Genomic DNA, 21,234 nt, shown 5'->3' with positions numbered 1-21,234 from the left:
CCCAGATTTTAGCTGTTTGACTTGAAATTATTTGATTTGGTGTCTGCCCTAAAGTGAATTCTTTTAGACTATTCAAACAATAGCCTATGTATCTCTAAATATAAGATTAATGTGGCAAAGTATATATGTTTGCAGTTTTTAAGATTTCCTAATTATTTGAGGATATCTTCAAGTCATCAAGGAGTTGGGGGTAATTTGAAATTTTGTGAAGTGCTTAGTTGAAGAATCAACCCCCCCCATACCTTCAGTTGTCAGTGTGATTTGCTGGAGTTCTACGCATTGGAGTGTTGGTTAGAGGCAGAACTTGCTGCATCTCTGAAGTGGCCACAGTTCGTAATGCTGCTGGTGATACTCATCAAATCTTTAACCTGCAGGAAGTTGACTGAGTTGCTGGGCAGCTGCTGATTTGTTCTAGCTTTAATTTTTTTTTTTTATTGACTTGTTAATTTACATGATGCTTTACCATCATTACTAATAAACAAATAGTGGTACAATAATCAGCGCCCTGTTTTATGGTTAGAATAAATAAGACATTTCAGGAAGTAAATCCAAGAGGACTGAGTCTAGACCACTAGTATCCTTGTGCGAATTTTGTCTATTGAATAGTAGAAATATATCTTTTTTTTTTTTTTTTTTTTTTTAAACTTGGTGAATTTGTTGCATTGTGCCCTTTTCACAGTTTATAGATGTCAGGGATCACAGAAAGCTGCTCTAAGCTATCTGAAGAATACAGAGCTAAAGCGCTCTCAAAAAACCTCTCCAAAACCAACCCAACACAAAACAGTATTTGATGATCCCAGTTTTCTTCTATTGGTTGTAATACTTTTTACAAGGACTGACTGAAGGCAGACTCGAAAAGAATCAAAGCTTTTCAGTGAATGCCAGAATCTGAAGACAAGCAGCGAACACTTCAAAAAGTCACGAGTGTGTTCACATATCTTGCCAAGTTCATTCCAAATCTGTCCTCTGTCAGTTCACCCCCATCAGACAACTTCTGGAAAATGTTCAGTGGCACTGGATTGAAGAGCGCAGACATTCCTTTAATGATTATGATAGGTAACAGTTCTTGTGCTGAAATGCTGCAGCGTTGCTTAACTATCTCATTAATAAAGGCATGTAATGAGGAAATAGCCAATGTTCTTGGTCTCAAAAGATCTTCTTAAATACAAATTAAGCTTGTTTTTCACATGGAAAAATAGTTACAATTTAAAAATCAGTGATTCCAAGCTTTTTTGAACCAGCTAATTGCTGTGATTCTTCAATATTACTTACGATCTGTAACCCAAACTTATCAAATAATTAATTCCAAGTACTGTGGGATACAGTCAGTGGTGTATCCACTGAGTAAATGCAGAACTCCTACTACGTTCCTTGGAACCACAATTGGTAATCACTGCCCTAAGACATATGATTTACTAACCATAAAAGACAATCTCTACTCCTTGTGGCTTTCTCTTTGGGGAGAGACATGCTTTCTGTTTTTTACCAATTTTTGGATCGGATTTCTGCTTCCAAATTGAAGTGGAAATAGCTAGAATTGTGGGAACAGATTCAGAAGGAGGGGTAGTTTGGGTGTGGAATGCTAAAAATACAGAAGGAATGAATATATTTGCAATGAGAAGTGAGGCTTCATCATACAGCTTTTCTGACCTGCTCCTCCCCCAGCCATTATGCTCGCTTTATGTTCTGTTTCTTTATATAATTTGTATTTGACTGAAGATACATGCTAAGGTATGTGGTCGTTCCAGCACTGACCCTGTGCGCTTTGTCTGTCTAGGTTAGGTAGCAGTTCTATGAGCAGCCCTGGGTGAGCTCGGGGAGACTGGACACACCAGTAAGGCTATAGAAAAACGTCCTTTCTGGATGTCATCTACAGCTGCTCGTCGCCTTCTCGCCCAGAATAGGTGATTTCTCCCTGCAGCCCAACTGATGTGCTAGCACACGGCCTAATCAGGCTGATTTTGACTAAAAACCAATTTTAGGATTTAATCCTGTATTATTGCTGGCTCACACAAACAAGTGGGGTGATGATTTCTGGCACGGGATGGTGACAGCTGGGAAGGGGGAATAGGTTTTTCAGCCATCACAGCTGCATATGGAAAAAGATACCCATCCACAAGCCAGGGGAGGCTTACAGAAGTCTTCAAAAATATGGCCTTGGCTTACTTTTTCCTTTATTTGATTTTATATTTGAAATGAGTACTTAAAGTAAATGATGAGAGTGACTATTTAGAGGGTAGAGACAGGACCATGGCTTGGACGTGAAGAAAAATTTGATCCGTTATTGAAGCACTAATAAAACTGATTTGTGAGGCTAATATAATGTGTGAAGTAATTCTAAACTTTCAGAAACCTTAAGGTTTAACATAAACTAAGTAATAAAATGTTGGTAATCTAAGTAATTGTTTTTCTTCTTGCAGCTGTTGCTTTTCCTTTCTGAAAAGTTGTCCATTACACACAGTAGCTTACTTATTTTGTGTAGTATTTTCCTTATGCTGCACGTGATTAAAAATCCTAGCCTTTGGCATGCATATCCAAACCTGCTTTAGCATTTCTTTTAACCATTAAAGAATTTTAAAAAAAAAAAAAATTTGCTCTTTAGACAGTGATGGTGAGAAAGTCTTCTCATTTAAGGGCTGGTTCTTAAACTCATCGATCCGCTAGCTTTGAGTTTATAATAACATTAGTGCTGTTGCCAGTTAATCGTGCAGCTGGTCTGCTGGGAGTTGCTCTTAATTGGAAAGGGAAGATTTATTTTTTTGTTTTCTTCTCTTGCTGCTCGTTTACATTGTGCCATTGAAGAAAATACAGGTGATCCACACCTCAGGATAAAATTCTGTCTTGCCCATTAACAAAAATGAGCCGCCTTAATGCAGAATGTTGAATCTCCGAGTATTTGCAGCTGAGGATATTTGTTGTAATTGAAAGTGTGAAGACTTTTGTTGAGGGAAAACTAAATCACCACAAGTCACTTTTTGGTAAAAGCAAATGCACCATTGCTGACCTAGACTGCAACACAGTCCATATATGTGGATTTTAAACTACTCTACTTTCCATACAAAAATATTTGTGGGTTTTTATGACAAGGAAGATTGGTTTGTCATGTAATTGTTGCTGTTAATATACAGCCCATTCTGCTGAAGCTTGAATCAATATCGCTTTCCTTTATGGTCAGTGGCTATAACCGAAAGCTATTAAAGCATTTTTAACAAGAGAATTAACATAGACAGAGTCTTTTGTAGATAAACTTCACCCTTCCTGTTTTGGATGGAGCAATAAGTTTACCATGGAGCAGATTTAGGAAATAGCTTTCCATCAATTCAGTATTTTATAAATAAAAACTTGCAGGGCGAGGTCCTTCCTTTGGCATAAAGCTGATTATTTCCTGTTTAATCCTGAACTGGTGCATTTCAAGTAATGGGATTGTTTTAGCATCCGTCAGAGAGGAGAGCTTTTAGGATTTTGTTTTCATTTATTGTCCTATGAAAATGCAGTTTCTAGACTGAAGATCATTACAGAACAAAGAGAAATTAATAGATACATAATTTGTTGCTCTCTCAGACAATTTTGGGACTTAGCCGCACAGTTGTTTGTAGCTGGGCATTCTTAAACATACAGCTGGATATTCTTATGTGTGAGCTGAAAAGATGTCATTGATATATCTTCAAGAGATTATCAGTACTTCTAGTGAGGTTTAGAAACTGATGAATTGTAATTGCTATGGATTCGTTGAATTCAGATTTATCATCTGCTTGCAGAAGGCATGCACTTTCTCTAAGAAGAATATGTAAGAGGTAGAACTTAAACTAATACTGCTGTTTTACCTAAGGAACACACAAGTTAATATATGAAGTAACACTACCCTCATCCAACACATCTGTTGTAAAGAAGCCTATGAAATCTAGGCCACACACAAACTGGTCTCCAAGGGCCTGTAGTCGGTGTTAGAATGCTGTTATTATGTGGTCTGATTGGTTTAGTAAAGAATTATCTCCAGTAAAACCATGTAACATAATAGTCCTCGCTCTCCCACATGGGAGCTACTTCTGCTTGATTGAGCAAGACATTCTTGAAGAAGTAATAATGCACTTGCTCTTGCCAAAATGTAACATTAAATGAAGTGTATCATCATGTACATTTTCGTTGTGTATCAATTCCTGTTCATTTAAACATTTGCTTGAAGTCCTTCACTGTAGTATTAAAAATTATTAAAGTAAATATATGGATTTCCTAGCAATGTATCTAAAGTAAACATCTTGCTTCTTATTGAGAACTTGTTTGTAGTAATTTTAAAGCAATGGGGAACTATTTGGAAAGTGTAGGTTTTAATAAATGAGAACTCTGTTGCTGAACTTTCCAGTTACTAATTTAATTGCCAGGCAGTACAGGTCATAGCAGTCTAAGGTTAATCCTGCACTGTGCAGAACCCTTTGTATGTGATGCTTTCCCTGTTTGCTTTGAATTAAAAGAGAGCTGAGACAGTTCAATAGTTCGTATGAACAGATTTCTAAACGGTACCAACTTGGCTGGTTTTTGCTATGGTTGTTTAGAATTATATAGCCTTGCTTGACAGATTTGTCCTTGTTGTGTAAATGGAGCTGTAAACACTATGGTTGTCGCGGACTTGTCTTTTTAATTGCTTTTTATTTTTATTACTTTTTGGCTCTGCTCAACAGTGTCATACGAAAGCTGTATGTTCCATCGTTAGATTGCTTTATAAGCATTGAGTAAATGTACAAAAACGTGTGATTTTTTTGGTTTGGATGGTGAAGGGAAGAAGAAAGGAGTTGAGGAGGGATGGTGCTTCTCCACAGAGGTGATGATTACAAGCCCTGTTGCTGAAGGGGAGGGCCCTGCAGAACAGAAGCCATAGGAAGATGAGGCTGACGTGCCGAAGCCAAGGCAGCGGGGCTTTGCTCGGGCGGTCCTGCAGCCATTGCACACCTGAGCCAGGGCTTCCCCTGGGCTGCCATGGACTCCACCCTGTGCAAACCCCATGACTTCATGGTAATTGCAAAGGTGTCACCAGGGGCATGATATGAAGCAAAGGAGCATCCAGATGGTGTCTTGAGCTTAAACTGGAGATAATGGTTTCATGCAAGTAAATAATTGGGCCTGCGTGTTTTCTTCCCAGTGTATTACACAGCATGGAAAAGACCAGAGCGGTGTCTCGGGACCCAAGCTGACTCTTCAGGGGTTTCAGCCTTAAAATGTACGTGTAAACTCAGCGGAGAGTTTGTTACTGTAGACATAGACACCCACCCCCCAGTTTTACAGAGCACTTTTCATCTCTTTTCGTACTAGGGTTCTACTTTTAAAATGAAGCGGGAAGCCTTGCAGTGGCATTGTGTTAGACAGCATTCCTCTTTCAAATTAGTTTAATCAAAGGAATAAATAAAACTGCAGGCAGGAGATGCTGTGTCCTAGAAGCAAGATGCTGTAGACCAGCTGAACAGAAGCACCGTGGCCCCGTGTGGGGAGCAGCGACCGGCTCCTGGGGAGTTCAGAGCTGGGTGGCCTCAGCTGCAGCTCCCAGCGCCCGTCCCCGCTGCACTGTGCTTGCGTGCCGCCGCCCCCCACGTTGCCAGCCCCGGTCCTTGAGGGCAAAGCAGAGTTCATAATGGGAATTCATGCTGCTTTTAAAATGATGGCTGTATCAGCATCCATTCCACATGAGGGACCTCCAGCAGACCTTTCAGTCAGGTATTCAGATGCCAAAAATGGTGGGTTTACATGCTAAAAGCTGATTAAATCTATTAAACCAGGCACTTGAAACTTTCAATGGAAAGGGAGGCAGAATTGCATTTAAGTGGAAATAACTTTAATATTTTGCATGTCTCCAGTAAGTAGCAAATTAACATGAAATTGTTCATTATTACATAGTAGATTAAATAACTTGTTTCCCCCAATTTGCATTTCAATGAATATCTAATTGGTCTATAAACACATTGATTAATGGGTGCAGGAATTATTACATAGATTCAAGGCAAAATTGTTAATGCATTTTTAAGAAAGGAATAGACTTGTTGATATTTTATAATTAAAAATTGTATACCAGTATTGTAACCAAGTATTAAATTTGTTGTACGTTAATTTAGCTTTTTTGTAACCATAAAAATAGTTCATCTTGGTAGAAAACCAATTTTAAATGCCTTGATCATGGGAATTGTCTGCAAGTGGTTTAATGACAGTTCTGAGCATTCTTTGCACTGTGGAGCTATAAATTTATATATTGTGCTCATAAACATAACAGTACAATTACATTGCCGCTGCAGTAATGAAAATTGCTCTGTACTCTTTCAGTAGAGGATTAGCTTATTGTACTTGAGGAGAGTAAATTTTGGGTAGGTTGATAAAGTCTAATTTACATGGTTGAGAAAAATCCAAGATAGTATGTAAATAAATTAAAAAGTAGTGATTTGGGGAGAGGTAATGATTTCTTCTAAAAGATGTCTTTGGCAAGGAAAACACTTTGCTGAAGTCATTCAATGTATAGTAGTTTCCCAGTTTGCTAGAATTTATATGTACAATTATAATGCAAAATCTTACTGCATATGCAGTCAGCTTAGATCTAGGTCTACATTACAAAATCTTTTAGCATAGCTCTTAGTTAGGAGTACAAGAAAAATTATACCTTGTAGTCTGTCTGCCCATGCCAGAAAACCTGGCATAGATGCGGCTGTGTTAACAGAAGAGTGCTTTGCCAGACTTATTTTGGGTCTGCTGAGGAGGGGGAAATAAGAAGCTGGCTCATACCACCGGAGGGCTGTACCAAGCTAGCTATGGTGGTTTAGCTGGGGGAACAAAAGCTGTTACCTGTGTAGAGGAGCCCTGGGGCGTCATCATTGAAGCAAGAGAGATTTCAGGAGGTTCACTCTTTCATTAATGGGGTGTCTGGAGGGGATGTGGTACGGCTTTCAAACCTGGGCTGTGCTTGTGCTCTGCAAGTTCAAGCTCTGTCTTTGTCAGAAATCAAACAACTACCAGTGAGCATGTTGCTTCTTTCCCCCTTGCATGAGGTATTTGATACTTGTGGGAAATGCGCCCTTAGTAACTGAAAAGTTGCTGTCTTCTGAAAGATAATACATTAAATGAATACTTGCGTGAATCGCAGATACAAGATTGTGATTGCTGGGCATGTTGGATCTTCTCAAGGGTGAGTTGGTATCTAAAGGTTGCAGGCTGTTTAACGTGGTTTCTGAGCCACAACCCTAACTCCTTTCCCCGTGTGAACTGAGCCTTGAGGGTCTTTGGCTTTCTGGATGAGGAGCATCTGGATGAACAGGCATCTTGAGCACTGACTCACAAGCACTGATGGTGGGCTGTATACATAGGGTGCAGAGCTGCTCAGAGAGCCTAGAGTTGCGTCGTGTTGCTGTGAAAAAGGAATGCTGGTGGAGGTGAGAAAGCGTTAGACGAATCCGTAAATGTATGGAATTATAAGGATACTCAAAAATGCAGGAAAGATGGCGATGAAAAAGAGCAAGAGGTGTTGGAAATTGCAGTTTAAATCATGGGCATCAGTTGCACTTGCTAAATCATCACATCCACTTAATGGATGTGGCCCTCCTCGTGCCCGTTGGTCCTGCTTGTGTTTGTGGGCAGAAGTACCACCTTCTGCATTGCAATGAATTTGCCCATCTCTTGCATAAAGCTGCTCAAGCTTTGCATGCCCAAGTCTCGTGATTCCTATTCAAGACGCTTTTACATGTGCATAAAGCAAAGAGTATTCAAAAAAAGTGCCACAGTCATATTTGTTCAAAACTATAGCTGGAAGATAGTTAATGTTTTCTATCTTTATATAAAATAAAGCACATTCATGAGAACAATTCTCCCAGAAATGAGAAATGAAGATTCAGTTGACTCCTTTCTGAGACAGAGGGGAGAAATTTGCATCTCCTGTTTGCTTCTCAGTTGTACTTTCTACCAGCTGAGGACATCGGAGGTACAGAGGCTAACTTGCAGCCTGGTGGGACCAGTCTTCCTGAGGGTCTTTCCAATTATCAGGGAACTTCTCCCTTGCTTCCCTCTTCTTCAAAGGCTGCTTAGAGCAGAAGCGGTAGTTTTAGCTGTTCTAAATCACCTCGAGCAATTAAAAACACAGACTGTAGAGCTAAGCTGAGGAAACTCTTAGTGCATCATTGAAATAAGGGTTGTGAATATCTCCATTTTAACTGTTTTTCTTGGTCTCATCTTCTTTGAATATTGTGTCCACTCTTGCTGTTTAAATGAAGCTGCTTTTTGGCCAGGTATGAGACCAAGGACAATACTCTTCTGTGGACTGTAGTCACTTGCAGGGGAGGACATCTTAAGTTCTAGTTTTTGTTCTCATTACTGTTTATGTTGTCTGACAGCTCTGTTGCGCAAAATACACAGGCAACTCTGGAATAGTTTCAGAGAAGAATATGGGGCTGTGCTAGGCGCAGAAAGGAAGTGATGCGGAGTTTGTCAGTGAGTAGTACAGATGTTATCAAGGTATTCCCTAGCTGGGTATAATTTCATCCACGCCCAGAGTTCAGATGTACAACCAGGTTTTTGGTGACAGTGTTCTCCACCCGTCAGCTGAGTCCTTCCATATGTTTTCTTTGGTTGAAGCCAAAGGCCATTTTTAGATTGTGATTGCAGGAGGGATATAGCAGTCTAAGAAATGAGCAGTCCTCATCTGTTTGCTTCTGCCCCTCTTCTTCCCCACCAGAGGCTGATGTCCCAGAGCTGACCTGGAAAAAGAAAATATGAGGTATCCTTCATTACTGCCATGCCAGTGTCATACATTGTAATTTAATTCACTGTTGATGGTGCTTTTTGTTTAACTGTGAAAACATTGCATAGATGCAGATTAGGGAGTTCTCAAAAGTTTCATTCTGCTGGTGAGTTCTAGCGCTTGATCATGTCCAACTGGTGATCACCTCCAACCTGGGGGACTAACGTCTCCATTGCTGTAGCTAGATCTGGAAGTAAACGTCTTTTAGCTGTATTTAAACAGCTCTAAGTGCAAATTTTGGTTTAGTTTTCTCAGCTATATGAGTAGTATTCACTAACATACTGCAGGTGCATCATACCTTTAGATTTTTGTCTAGACAAAGCCTAGGTGTTTATACAGAGACTAGCGCGGTGAAGAGTTGATCTCAGCCAGAGCTTCTATGCTATTATCATGTAAGAATAAAAAGAGCTAAAATGCCACAAGTATAACATAAAAGTAGCCATATTTCTGATCTGCTGAGCTCACAGATGCCAGATGTGCTGATTTTGGAAAACTCTTCAACGAGAACCTGAATTCAGCTTATGTAAGTCTCATTTGTTGGAAGATCAAGGCTATATATATATATAGTGTGTGTATATATAAAATAAATATAAATATATTTATATATTTGGGAATAGAAGAGCAGTTTCTGCTTCTCCTTCATCTGCTTACTAAAGTGTTGCACATTTCCATTATGCTGGTGCTGTAGCTTAGGTCAGAGAATAAAAGTATGCTATGGCCTTGGTAAATGATCACCCTATGGCTTTAGCTGTTTTCAGGAATACCTGACGTATATATCAGACAGAATAATCGTGTCTTTGGTATCTCCCTTTCTTGTTTTTCAGTATAAAAATGTTATTTCTTCTTTCCACACACATGGAATCATTTTCAGGTTTTAGTTCCAGATGTTTACAGATGAGCTTTCTGTGGTCTGAGCTCAAAATCAGTATCAGATGGTATTTTAAAGTTAGGGATATTTTCAAACATTGTTGGGTCATAAGTTCTTCCAGTATTTTTCTCAGCAGAGAGGTTTTTTGCTTGTTTTGAGTCTTTTCTGTGGTTTTCTTTCTTCCTTAAGCATCCCATTCTCGGCTTATTTTCCACAAATAGCCTCCTCCTCTTCTGTGGAGAAGATGGATTTTAATATGCCACACCATCTTTTTTGAGAGCTTTGAATGCTTTCACAATTTTTTCAAAAGTTGATTGTATTTTTTTTCCCAAATAGTTGATGAAGCAGTAATTGATATTCTTGTAATTGATAGTCTCTACTCCCTTCAGCAAAGCATAGTAACTTCTCCCTGAGGGTTGTTACTTGTGCACTGGCTTCAAATGCAAACTGGTTTATGAAGTTATTTGCACTTCATGACCGTGGTTCGCAGTTCTTTCAGTTGTGCTGATGCATCTGGTTTTAGAATTGAATCACTGAATCACATTAATTGGTGGGGAAGTAATTGTAAAAGGGATCATCTCCGTGATGCAATTTATGTCACAGCTATACAAATGGGTTTATCAGCACAATTGAGGAGGAGGCAGATTGCACCAGGAGGATCAGAATTAGCAGCTGGGGTAGAAAGCTTGTTGAGGGAAAATTGCTCCATTGTTGTTAGAGGAGCTGAGCTGTTTCCTTTGTTTTCTGTTGTTAAAACTGCCTTCCTGCTCCACCTTCGCCCTCTTCCCCTATTTTAGGTCAAATCTGTTGGGTTTTTTTAAAGTCTTTTGTCAGAAGGTATTGAAACCATTCGTCTCCTGTATGAAGGTGTTTAGGTTTCAGGTTGTCGTGATAGCAAAGTGACTCCAGACCAGCAGCAACGATGGCTCTCTTGATTCTCCCCCAAGTCTTCTTTTGTGAAAGTTTTGAAGAACGTGCTTCGATTGAGCTCATATTTCTATGCTACGGGTCAGAGAATTTCATCTGGGTTAGCTCTTTGTGGCGTGTCAGGGAAATAGCAGATAGCACTATTTGCCATTAATTTGAAGACGCAAGTAGAGCATTTGAAGACCAAGTAGAGCATTTCTTCAGCTGTAGCTTTGGGTGCCTTCCCGTACAAAGATGGGGTGATGCATCTGTGTCCTTGATTAGTGTCAGGGTTTCACTCGTGCCGGTGTTGCACAGCATCCTCTGAAGACTGACAGTTACCAGGTTTGTTTACTTGTGGAAAATCATTCACACATCCTTGGTCTGACCACTTCAAAGGTGATAAAATAGGATAAATAGACATTACCTGCAGGTATTGCTGTACAAGAGGTAAGAGCTACTACAAGCACCGTCTCATGCCCAATACTATCGAGGTAGACCAGGAAAATATATTTGAAGTACCTGCATAAAATAAAACCGAGATGGAGGAAAGAACTAAAAAAAAAAAAAAAAAAGAGAGGGGGGGGGGGAGGTAGTTTTGAACTGTTTCCCCCAAAACATAATGGCTCTGGGTGGGGAGAAAAAAACCTTTCAGAAATCATTCTGTGAAGGTCCTAGCAAGCACGCTGAAAGTACTTGAAAGGCATGAGTTTTCCCGAGTGAAATACCATCTGTCTGTCATATGGCTAATCAGATACAGCAATTCTTCCTGAGTTTTTTCCTTGGAAAGGGTCAGATAAAAAGAAACCCAAATTTGCTGTGTTTGAAGTTCTCTTAGCAAGTACTGTGTTTCACTTGCTGTGGAACATGAACTCCGAGAGTCTGTTTCTTGCTGATATTTTACTACCGAAGAACCAAACATACAAAGCAGGAAATAAATCCCCTCTCAGAAAAAATGCCACATGCACACCGTTTCCACGCTCAAGATGTTTAGCTCCAGTTTGTTTTGGGCTGCACTACTCTTTTTGACTTCTTAATCTCTATTGAAAATGGGTTTCTTCCAAAAGGGTTTCTTTTATTTGCCAGCTGGTGTTTGAAAAGCGGGTCTCGTTTTAAACTATTATTGTAGAATATACTATCAAACATTTGAGAACTGTCTTTATTAAAGGTATCCTGTTAAATCACTGTGTTTCTGAGTATAGTTTAATAAGTATGCAGGAAGTTGTTTGTTTTTTTTTTTCTCCTGCTCCTCTGACATGAATATGCTTCAGCTGCCCTTGGACTGGTCCTTATGAATAACACGGTGTGGTGGTGTTGGTTGTGGGGGGTTTTTTGGTTTTGTTTTTTGTTTTTTTCTTTTTTACTAATGTATAATTTCTTATATACAGTTATTATATTGTTTGTGTCCACAATATAGATAAATGTGGGAGGAAAGGGTCACACTTCTCTGTAAAGATCAAGTTCTAACACAAGCACACAATACTAAAAGATAATCCTATTTTAAGGAATATCAGTGCTTTAGCTTTTTTTTTCCCCCCTAAAAAGTGTACAGAGATATAAAACTGACTTATCTTCATTCAAAAAACCAGTGTATTTCCTAATGGAAATCGGCCAAAGAGGTGTGAAAATGAACTGCATCTGGCAGTTGAAAGAATTTGACAAGTTCCTTTTCTGGTCTGTGTTTAGATTAATAACCTTAGCTGGAATTTGAAGAAAAAAAAAATAAAAAATTGAAAGGACACTGACTTGCTTTGAAAACAGCCTAAGAGCATTGTCAGATGTTTGTTTAAAAAACAGCTGCAGTGATAGTGAGAAGTTACTTCTCCTCGACTGTGGTACATAACTGACTTGCAAACTCTTCATTCCCTACATGCAGCACAAGAGGAGATGGGTTCATGTAAACCACTGCCAAGATTTCTCTTGTCCTTAGTGGTTGAATCACCAATGCAGTTAAACTGTTTGTCAAGGACTTCTATGACAAACAGATACATAACAAACAAGCATGACTTGGTGAAATTATTTAAATGTACTTCTATTTAAAGTATTAGGGAAGACTACAGACTAAGTTATTGCTGCTTTGTATAAAGACTGAGGTTGCTGGACATGCCACAGTTAAATTAATTTTACATATATTTGTAATGAAAATCTGCTTTAGCATTTGCACTTTGCCATTATTTATTAAATATTGCTGCGAGAGGAACTTACTCTGTTTTTAAGGCATTTCTCCCAATAAGCGTTAGTTCTTTTATCCAGACAGTTCTGAACTAGTAATGTTTGTATTGGGGCCAGTCAGAAGAGAGGAAAAGGCAAATACGTCTTACAGTTGAAATTTGCGTTAAATCCAATATTCTTTGGTTTGGATCTGCAGTAGCACTGAGCTCAGTGAGAGGGCTGTTGGTGTGCTAATGTAAAGAGTCTTGCATTTAATAATTTTCTAAAATGTGTTTTTTTCCTAGGTCTACAGACAAGACTGTGAAACCTTTGGCATGGTAGTGAAGATGCTAATTGATAAAGATCCATCATTGGAGAAGTCCATTCAGTTTGCCCTGAGGCAGAATTTGCATGAAATAGGTGAGCGATGCATTGAAGAACTCAAACATTTCATTGCTCAGTATGATGCTGCCAATCAAGATCTGTCAGAATCCTTCAAAGAGGGCTCATACTAAGGACAAAAATATGCTTTTAGATCCTCTGCATTGTGTATGCCATAATACATAAATCTGCTTTTTGCGGGGAAAGAGGAGATCTTGTTGGAGATTTGAACCCAAGGCCTGCACTCCTTCGTAGTAGCTCAGGTGGCTCTATCTTGTTCACTGTGGTCTCCACAATTGTATTCTTCCTACCTGTACTTCTTGACATATATTCCTTTGAAAGGATGTTCTTTTCAAAATGCTGTAAAGTGACAAACTATTTTTGAAACCTTTACACAGTTACCTAGGAAAAAATGTTCAGTCTGATGGATGTACACTTATGTTTTGATGTTTATAAGTGTAACTTCAAACACTGTATTTTTTATTAAAATAACAAGAAGCAGCTCTTCATTCCTCAACTTATGCAGAAATATGTCTTGTTTTCACATATGCTATAGGAAGGGAAGACTTGCAAAATTGTTCACAACTCTGATTTAAATTATTTATTATAGTTTAATTTTAAACTTCAGGTTCATTCTGTAAAATCACACTAGGGGTTATCTCTAGTCTCTGACTGCCAGAGCAACTCTAACTACTTGACCTAAGTGCTGTATTTTTGCTCTAATTGCAGGTTCTGCAAATGCCTTTTAAATTTTGGTGTTTTCCATATTGTGAGTCATTAGTCACTAGTAAGCAGTATTATGTAGGATTAACTCCATTTTTTGTCAATATTTGGAACTAAATGTTACCTTTGTTATGCTTTTGACTACACCTTACAGAGTGTAACTGCAGGCAGCCACTGAGCAGGGAATGGTCCCTTCTCCTACTCTCTCCCCCTCCCCCTTACACCTTCTCACCACTTTTTATGCGTTAGTTTTAACAGTTGGGAGGCTGTGGAATCTTTACGTCTGACATCAAGAAGGCACAGGGATTTGGGATGGCCAAGTGAGGCAAGGCAAACGAGTGGCACTGTCTCTTTAGTAACTCCAAGTTGCTTTGGATTAGATATAATGGGAAGATGAACCCTAAGGTCCCAAATTCATCATCATTTCAAACCTAGGCAAGTCTGTGTAATGTCTGGAGCCACTTTTGGCCTGATAGAGCAACCTGTAGTTGGGGAGAAGTGGTTGAGGAGAGTCAAGAGGCTGCCAGTGCTTCTTGATTAGTTTTCAGAGATGAAAAATATCCAGGACTCATTGGCAGTGTCCTGACCATTGGATTGTGCACAGCTTTACATTTAATAAGGTACTGTCTTTTATGAACATTTTAGGAAAGGAATAATTTGAGTCCACAATCACAAAGAGGTAAGTATAAGCATGATTATTTTGTATACATTTGCATTTAAAAACACATGAAACTCTGTAAAAGGACTAATGACTAAAGCTTACCATTTCCAAAGTGCACAGTATTTTTAAATGAAAAAATAATTGAATTCAGCCCCCTTATCAAGACAGCTTCTCAGATTTCATCAGAATGGCTTGCAGAAAAATACATGAAATAGCAATGATTTTGCATCTACAAGGTACTGTATGTATCACAGCATCTTACACATGCAAATCTTGATATGCTATATTAAATATGTATTACATCAGATTCCTGAGATGCCTGATTAGTTTTAATGTCAGTAGGGTGTGGTTTTTTGCAGTCAGCTTTTGTTGGTTTCTAAGAGTTCACATTGCTCAAAGGAGATGACCTACAACTTACCTTGTGGGCACTTGGGATTGCGTGGGCTGCGCAGTGAGTGGGAATCAGCTCACGGATCCTACAGGATGCTAATTTGGGGAGGGGGAGGGAGGAAGAGAGGCAACCTGTTGCGGCACAGTAGCTAGACCTGACCCGCCCCTTCTTGCAACAACCTGGCTTACCAAGATCAGCTATGAAACCACAGGCAAAGCCTTCTCTGAGGCAGAAGCGTAACTACAGCGCTTCACTACTTGCCTACAGGACCGAGAGCCCTTCCAGGGTGTTACATCAGAGTTTCTGCTTTGGGTTAGAAATGCTGATGGAGAAAAATACTGAAATCATGTTTAATATATTTTTGATTAAAAATGTCCATCATTACTGTACAGTTTGTTAGGAGTCTCCTTTGTTAGAGGCCTGATTAAATTTACTATGATAAAAATATCTGATTTTTCAAGTGTTCTGTAAAGTAAGACCTAAGTTTACTATCTTAGAATCCTAGAATATCTTGAGTTGGAAGGGACCCATCAGGATCATTGAGTCCAACTCCCTGCCTCTTGCAGGACTACCTAAAACTAAACCACATGACTAAGAGCGTTGTCCAGACACTCCTTGAACTCTGACAGGCTTGGTGCTGTGATCACTTCCCTGGGGAGCCTGTTCCAGTGACCGATCACCCTCCCAGTGAAGAACCTTTTCCTAATGTCCAGTCTGAACTTCCCCTGACACAACTTCGTTCCATTTCCTCCTGTCCTATTGCTTGTCGCCAGAGAGAGGAGATCAGCGCCTCCGCTGCCCCCTGTGAGGAAGTTGTTGACTGCGATGAGGGTACCCCTCAGCCTTCTATTCTCCAAGCTGAACAAGCTGAGTGACCTCAGCTGCTCCTCATAACTGTCCTTGAGACCTTTCACCATCTTGATCATCCTCCTCTGGACACACTCCAATAGTCTGATGTCCTTCTTATATTGAGGCACTCAAAACTGGACGCAGTACTTCAGGTGGCATCACACCAGTGCAGTGCAGAGTGGGACTGTCACCTCCCTTGATCGGCCAGCAATACTGTGCTTGATGCACCCCAGGACAAGGTTGGCCCTTTTGGCTGCCAGGGCACACTGTTGCCATCAACCCAACCCCCCAGATCTCTTTCCACAGGGCTGCTCTCCACCCTCTTGTCCCCCAATTTGTACATATAAGCAGGATTACCCCATCCCAGATGGAGAATCCAGCACTTGCTCTTTTTAAATTTTGTATGGTTGGTTACTGCCCAGCTCTCTAGTCTATCCAGGAATCTCTGAAAGGCCTTTCTACCCTCGAGGGAGTCCACAGCTCCTCCAAGTTTAATATTGTTGACAAACTTATGTACGTTTCACTGCCGAGTCCATATAATCTATAAAAACATTAAAGAGCACTGTCCCTAAAATTGAGCCCTGAGGAACCCCAGTGGTGACTGGCCATCAGCCTGATGCAACCCCCTTTACTATAACTCTTTGAGCCCAACCTATCAGCCAATATTCTTGGGTTTTTTAGATTAGCTAATAGGTCAGTAAGATCTTTCAGAAGTTTGCTAGGTTGTCCTTAGCTTAATCTGACTTTTTTTTTTAGAATGGATTAAATTTTACTCATGAATGAAGGAGCCTTTTGAATTTTTTTTATAAGTGCTATTTCTGTGAAAGGTTTAATTCCTATTCATGAGTGATATAACTGGTTTTCCATTTAATACTTGTCATTATGTTGAATGTTGCCGTTGAACCTTTTGTGATGTATGCTTTCTGTTGATCCAAGTAAAATATTATGCCAATCACTTAACTTAAGCAAGAAACATGGCTTTTAGTCTTGTTTCCTATAGAAACAAACATGTACTTCGGCTTTATTTCATATCTATGTAAAAAGTTGTCTGTGGTCTTGTGGACAGCCTTGATGGGGCTCCTGGGAAGGGGTAGGAAGAACATTGGTGGAAGGAACTGGATGCTGTGCTGGAGGAATTTATTTTCTTCGTCACCTTAAGAGCTCCTGAAAACAAAAAAAAACCCCTTACTCCTTGTGCTCATTAATGAGAAGATACCTTTAAAAGAATAAAAAGGGACAAGGAAAAGGAAGGAAAGGAGCGTGGAAATTCAATGCTATCTGTTGAGGCTGGAGCAGTTCTGAATGAATCTGTAACCTCACTGGGTGAGTTCGCAGCTTTAAGTGACAACGTAAGTAGTTGGTGTGAAAATCAACAATAAACCCACTGCAGATATGAGGGGAGGTGATACCATGTGTCAGAGAAGGACCGGTTCCTTGCGACCCTGTTTTCTGTGCAAGGTTTCCTCTTTTGATGAGAATGAGCAGAATGTATTGCCCTAACATTTCTCACTATTGTCAAGGTTGTACTGGTTTGGGCTGGGATAGAGTTAATTTTCTTTGTAGTAGCTTTCACAGGGCTATGTTTTGCATTTGTGATGGAAACAGCGTTGGTAACACAGTGATATTTTAGTAACTGCTGAGCAGTGCTCACACAGAGTCAAGGCCTTTCCTGCTCCTCACCTCACCCCACCAGCGAGTAGGCTGGGGGTGGGCAAGAGGTTTGGAGGGGGTACAGCCTGGACAGCTGACCCCAACTGACCAAAGGGATATCCCATACCATATGACATCATGCTCAGCAATAAAATCAGTGCAGGAGGGGGAAAGTTTGCCAGGGCTGCTCTTGCTCAGAGACTGGCTGGGTATTGGTTGGCTGGTTGTGAGCAACTGGAGTGTGGTGGGTTTTTTTGTTTGGGGTTTGGTGTTGGTTTGGGGTTTTCTTTGACTTATTAAACTGTCTTGACCTCAACCCATGAGTTTTCTCACTTTTATCCTTCTGATTCTCTCCCCATCCCACTCAGGGGGAGTGAGCGAGCGGCTGTGTGGTGCTTAGGTGCTTACCGGGCTATAAGCTCCACTTGGAATATAGGTACTACTTCTAATAACAGAAAACAGAATTTATGGCTTTGGTGACTGTATCGGAGTCTTGTGATGATTGGTAGCAGACGCTATATCCCATACCATTCTCTTTATATTTAAGGTGGAAGAATCGATTAGAAACATTTCTCATAGGAAGTGAACAATAAAACCAAAGAAGCAGAATTTTGTTTCCATCAAGCTGAAAAAAACCTAACCCAAGTTGTATGGCCAGCTTCAAACTTGGTGCAGCATTTTTAAAGTGGATAAAAACACACGTTAGCCCCTCTTTCATTAAGTGTGGTTACTGAGGTGAGTGCCTCTTAGCAGGCCGTTCCTCAGCAAAACAGCGCTTCCTGAATGTTTTCCAATGCTTTTAATTGCTTGTGGTCCTGCAGCCTGACAGAGGCGAGGAAGACGTGCGCATCTCGGAGCAGAGGCATCTAAACCAGCTCTGGACAAGCTGCTCAGCCGCCGGGGTGCTGCTCCCCTCGGCGGGGGGCAGCCCGGCCCCGCCTGCCGCGGCCCAGTCACCTCTTGAGGGGACAAGGCCTGGGGAACCGCACGGCACCGGGACAGGAGGTTTATTGTCCCCTTGCACAGGCAAACGTGCCTCTGAATTTTTTATTTTTTTTTTTCTGAGTAAGACTGAGCACAAGGAAAGGCTTCTATCCACTGCCAAAGCTTCCAGCTGAAAAATAACAAGAAAAACGGTGGTGGTGGTGATGGTGGTGAAATTGTCATTATCGCTGTCAGCCATTTTGAAGTACCCAGAGCCCTTGTGGGAGCAGAGAGGTCACAGGGCCCAGCCATGGCACCTTTAGCCCCAAGTCATCCTTGGGTTTTGTGTAAAGGCACGGGGAAGAGATACATCTTTCAGCTCATTTATTTTGAGGGCGGTAATGTGAAAGTTGACTCTGAAGGTAGGTTGTAAATGGCACACTTCAGAGATCTGCCTTGAACAGCTGGGTTTTGTTTGGGTTGTTTTTTTAAAGAAGAAAGTATTGAGAAGCAACTAACAATCTATGGAGAACTTTTTAATCACCTAATACTCCATAAGACATTGCAGTTCGGGTAAGTACATCTGCTGCATCTCAGAAGATGGCATAAGATCAGAAGAACCAATGATGGAGACATTTCTCCATCAGACAGTTGCTTGCTCCAAAAAGAACACAATGGTAGCAGCACAGCATTTCGTTTCTGAGGACGCCGGTTCCCTGTACGTGGAAATACAGGTAAGAATGGAAGGTGCCAATCATTGTTTGAGCACCGTGGGGAAGGTATTAACAAGTCAGCCTCTCTCCTCAAGTCCTGTAATTCCTGGCAGTCTGGTGGCTGTAATACACTTAAGCACAAGAGGCATTTGGCCACTGGGAAAGCAAACACTGCCTAAGCCACCCGCCAGCTGGAAGCATCTCATGAGCCGCCCACCGGGCCCTGCGATACAGCATGAGGGTTACTTGGATCAACTTTCACATATGCAAGACTTGCTGGTACTAGAAAAGTGACTTACACTGGAAGTCCCACCTCTAGGAGTAAGGGCTCTTTTACTTATTTTACCCTGAAAAATACAAGTGAGTAACTGCTAGCTTGGTTTAGCCTTAGCAATAGCTTCATTTTCTTTGGTGGAAGCCAATACTCCTGCATCCATTCTCTCCCTTGCTTCTGGCTGTTTTTATTTCCAAACTTCCATATCCTCAGGGTGGGCAAGCTTAGTTCAATTTGCCAGGCATTTCTGGTAAGAAGCATCTGTTATTTCATTAATTGCCTTTCTTCAGGTGGTCAGGAAGCCAATGGCTTTAGCATTTACTATCTTAATTGGTGGATATCACTATTAATTCAGCTAACAAACTTCTGCCCTTTATTTAAAGCAGTGCAAGAAGTTTATTGTTAAGTTAAAATAGCTCCTGCTCCACCTATGAGTTCAAGGCAACTACTTCATATTTTTTTGCCAGCTTGCCTTCTAGAACCACCCAGCAGCTCTCTTCCTTTCTGTAGGTGAGCTTCAGAAACTAATTATTTTTGGGACAGGAGGGTAACTAATAATAATAAAAAGAAATCCACATCCACAGGAGTTGCATATTTGTTGAACTGATATATTCCAGGCTTGTGTGGTTTTTACATTTATATAGTTTACATTTTGCTTGACCCATAAATAACACTTGAAAGATTAAGAGGGCCATAGTTTAGAGAGTATTTACATAGCCCCACCATGCATACAGAGCTTTTAATACCTAGTAGACAAAATCAAGCTGGTTTGCACTAAACATTTTTCAGTATTTTTCAACTTAAAACCCCTGACTAAAATACAAGCAGTATTTCATCCATAATGCTGCTGTTAAACCCCTAACAAATCTAGTCTGATACTGTAACAAACTTCTTCAAATTCAGGGATATAAAAATATTCAGCTTTTAAAATTTTAACTGTACAATATGTACATTAGTATTTGCACTGTTAAATTATGAATACATTTAAGCCTATGAAATACTACATTATAAATATCAATGTTTTTTTGATTTAGAATTGCAGCTAATACATTTTTAAAACCTGGATAATGCATTTGAAAAGACACAATTGTGGAGCCTAATCCCTTAAGCCCTTATGAAAGTATTTGTTACATAAGTAGCTTCGCTGACTTAAATGGGGTTACGTGCTGGAGCAGAGGACTCCAGCAGTTGTACCTCTCTCTTCCACTGCTGGGGGGTGGGGGGCATGGCTGAAAAACCATCGCTGCTCATTGGCAGCCAAGTCCCATTCCAGCAGCTGAATTAGTATCCTCCTTTAAACAGGCACACAGAAAAACCCTTACAGAGTGATGGAATTCTTAAACGTATAAACCATGTACTGCCACTTTAGGATACGTCAAGGCCTCAAGCATTTCAGCTCCCACGTTCCGATTTCTGCCTCCTTAATAATAGCGGACTCTTTGGAAAAGGAGCACTTTCCCAAATAAAAAAAAAAAAAAAAATTCCAGTTTTTGTAAGGAAACGCGAAGGAGGAAGAGTGAGCTTTATCAACGCAGAAAGGGCACAGTACAGAGCCTTCTTTTTTTTGGCAGCAAGAGGAAAAAGTCAAAGATCACCCTGTGCGGGTGTATAGCTACAGCACAGGACTGACAATTTTATTTATTGATCTTTGTGGAATCCCCTCTCTCAGATAACTCAACACGGGTGAATAGCGAGCATAAAATAAAATGTCTATGAAACATCTGTATCAAGAACTGCAGTAACACTATTTTGACAGCTGAAACATAATATGTAAACCTAGCAATATCTGAGCAGATCATCATCTGGCAGGGTGACATTTCTGAATGTTACTTGGACAATGTAAACTCTGGCAGGGTTATCATTTACACTGGCAAAGCATTAAGAACCTTAGCAACTTGCCTAAGTACAATTATTAATATAAAAAGATGTGGTTCGAACTGTAGCTACAGAGTTGATTGGTCTTCCCAGCTGTTAAGAACAAA

The 21,234-nt window shown here is 40.3% G+C and overlaps 1 protein-coding gene across 5 annotated transcripts in view; it reads left to right on the top strand.

Moving 5' to 3' along the window:
- The window catches only part of PPHLN1 (periphilin 1), a 72,804-nt gene extending 57,296 nt beyond the window's left edge, over positions 1-15,508 (top strand). For all 5 annotated transcript variants that reach the window (XM_035895803.1, XM_035895806.1, XM_035895802.1 and 2 more), the window contains one exon: positions 12,992-15,508. In XM_035895803.1, coding sequence (XP_035751696.1) covers positions 12,992-13,201 — 210 coding nt within the window. In that variant the 3' untranslated portion in view covers positions 13,202-15,508. The remainder of the gene's footprint in view (positions 1-12,991) is intronic.
- Positions 15,509-21,234: the final 5,726 nt, after the last annotated feature.

This window comes from Egretta garzetta, unplaced genomic scaffold, assembly GCF_000687185.1.
Source record: "Egretta garzetta isolate BGI_Z169 unplaced genomic scaffold, ASM68718v1 scaffold656, whole genome shotgun sequence".
Classification (NCBI taxonomy): Eukaryota; Metazoa; Chordata; class Aves; order Pelecaniformes; family Ardeidae; genus Egretta; species Egretta garzetta.
Note: the sequence above shows the minus strand (reverse complement) of the source record. Positions and strands in the feature narration are given on the sequence as shown.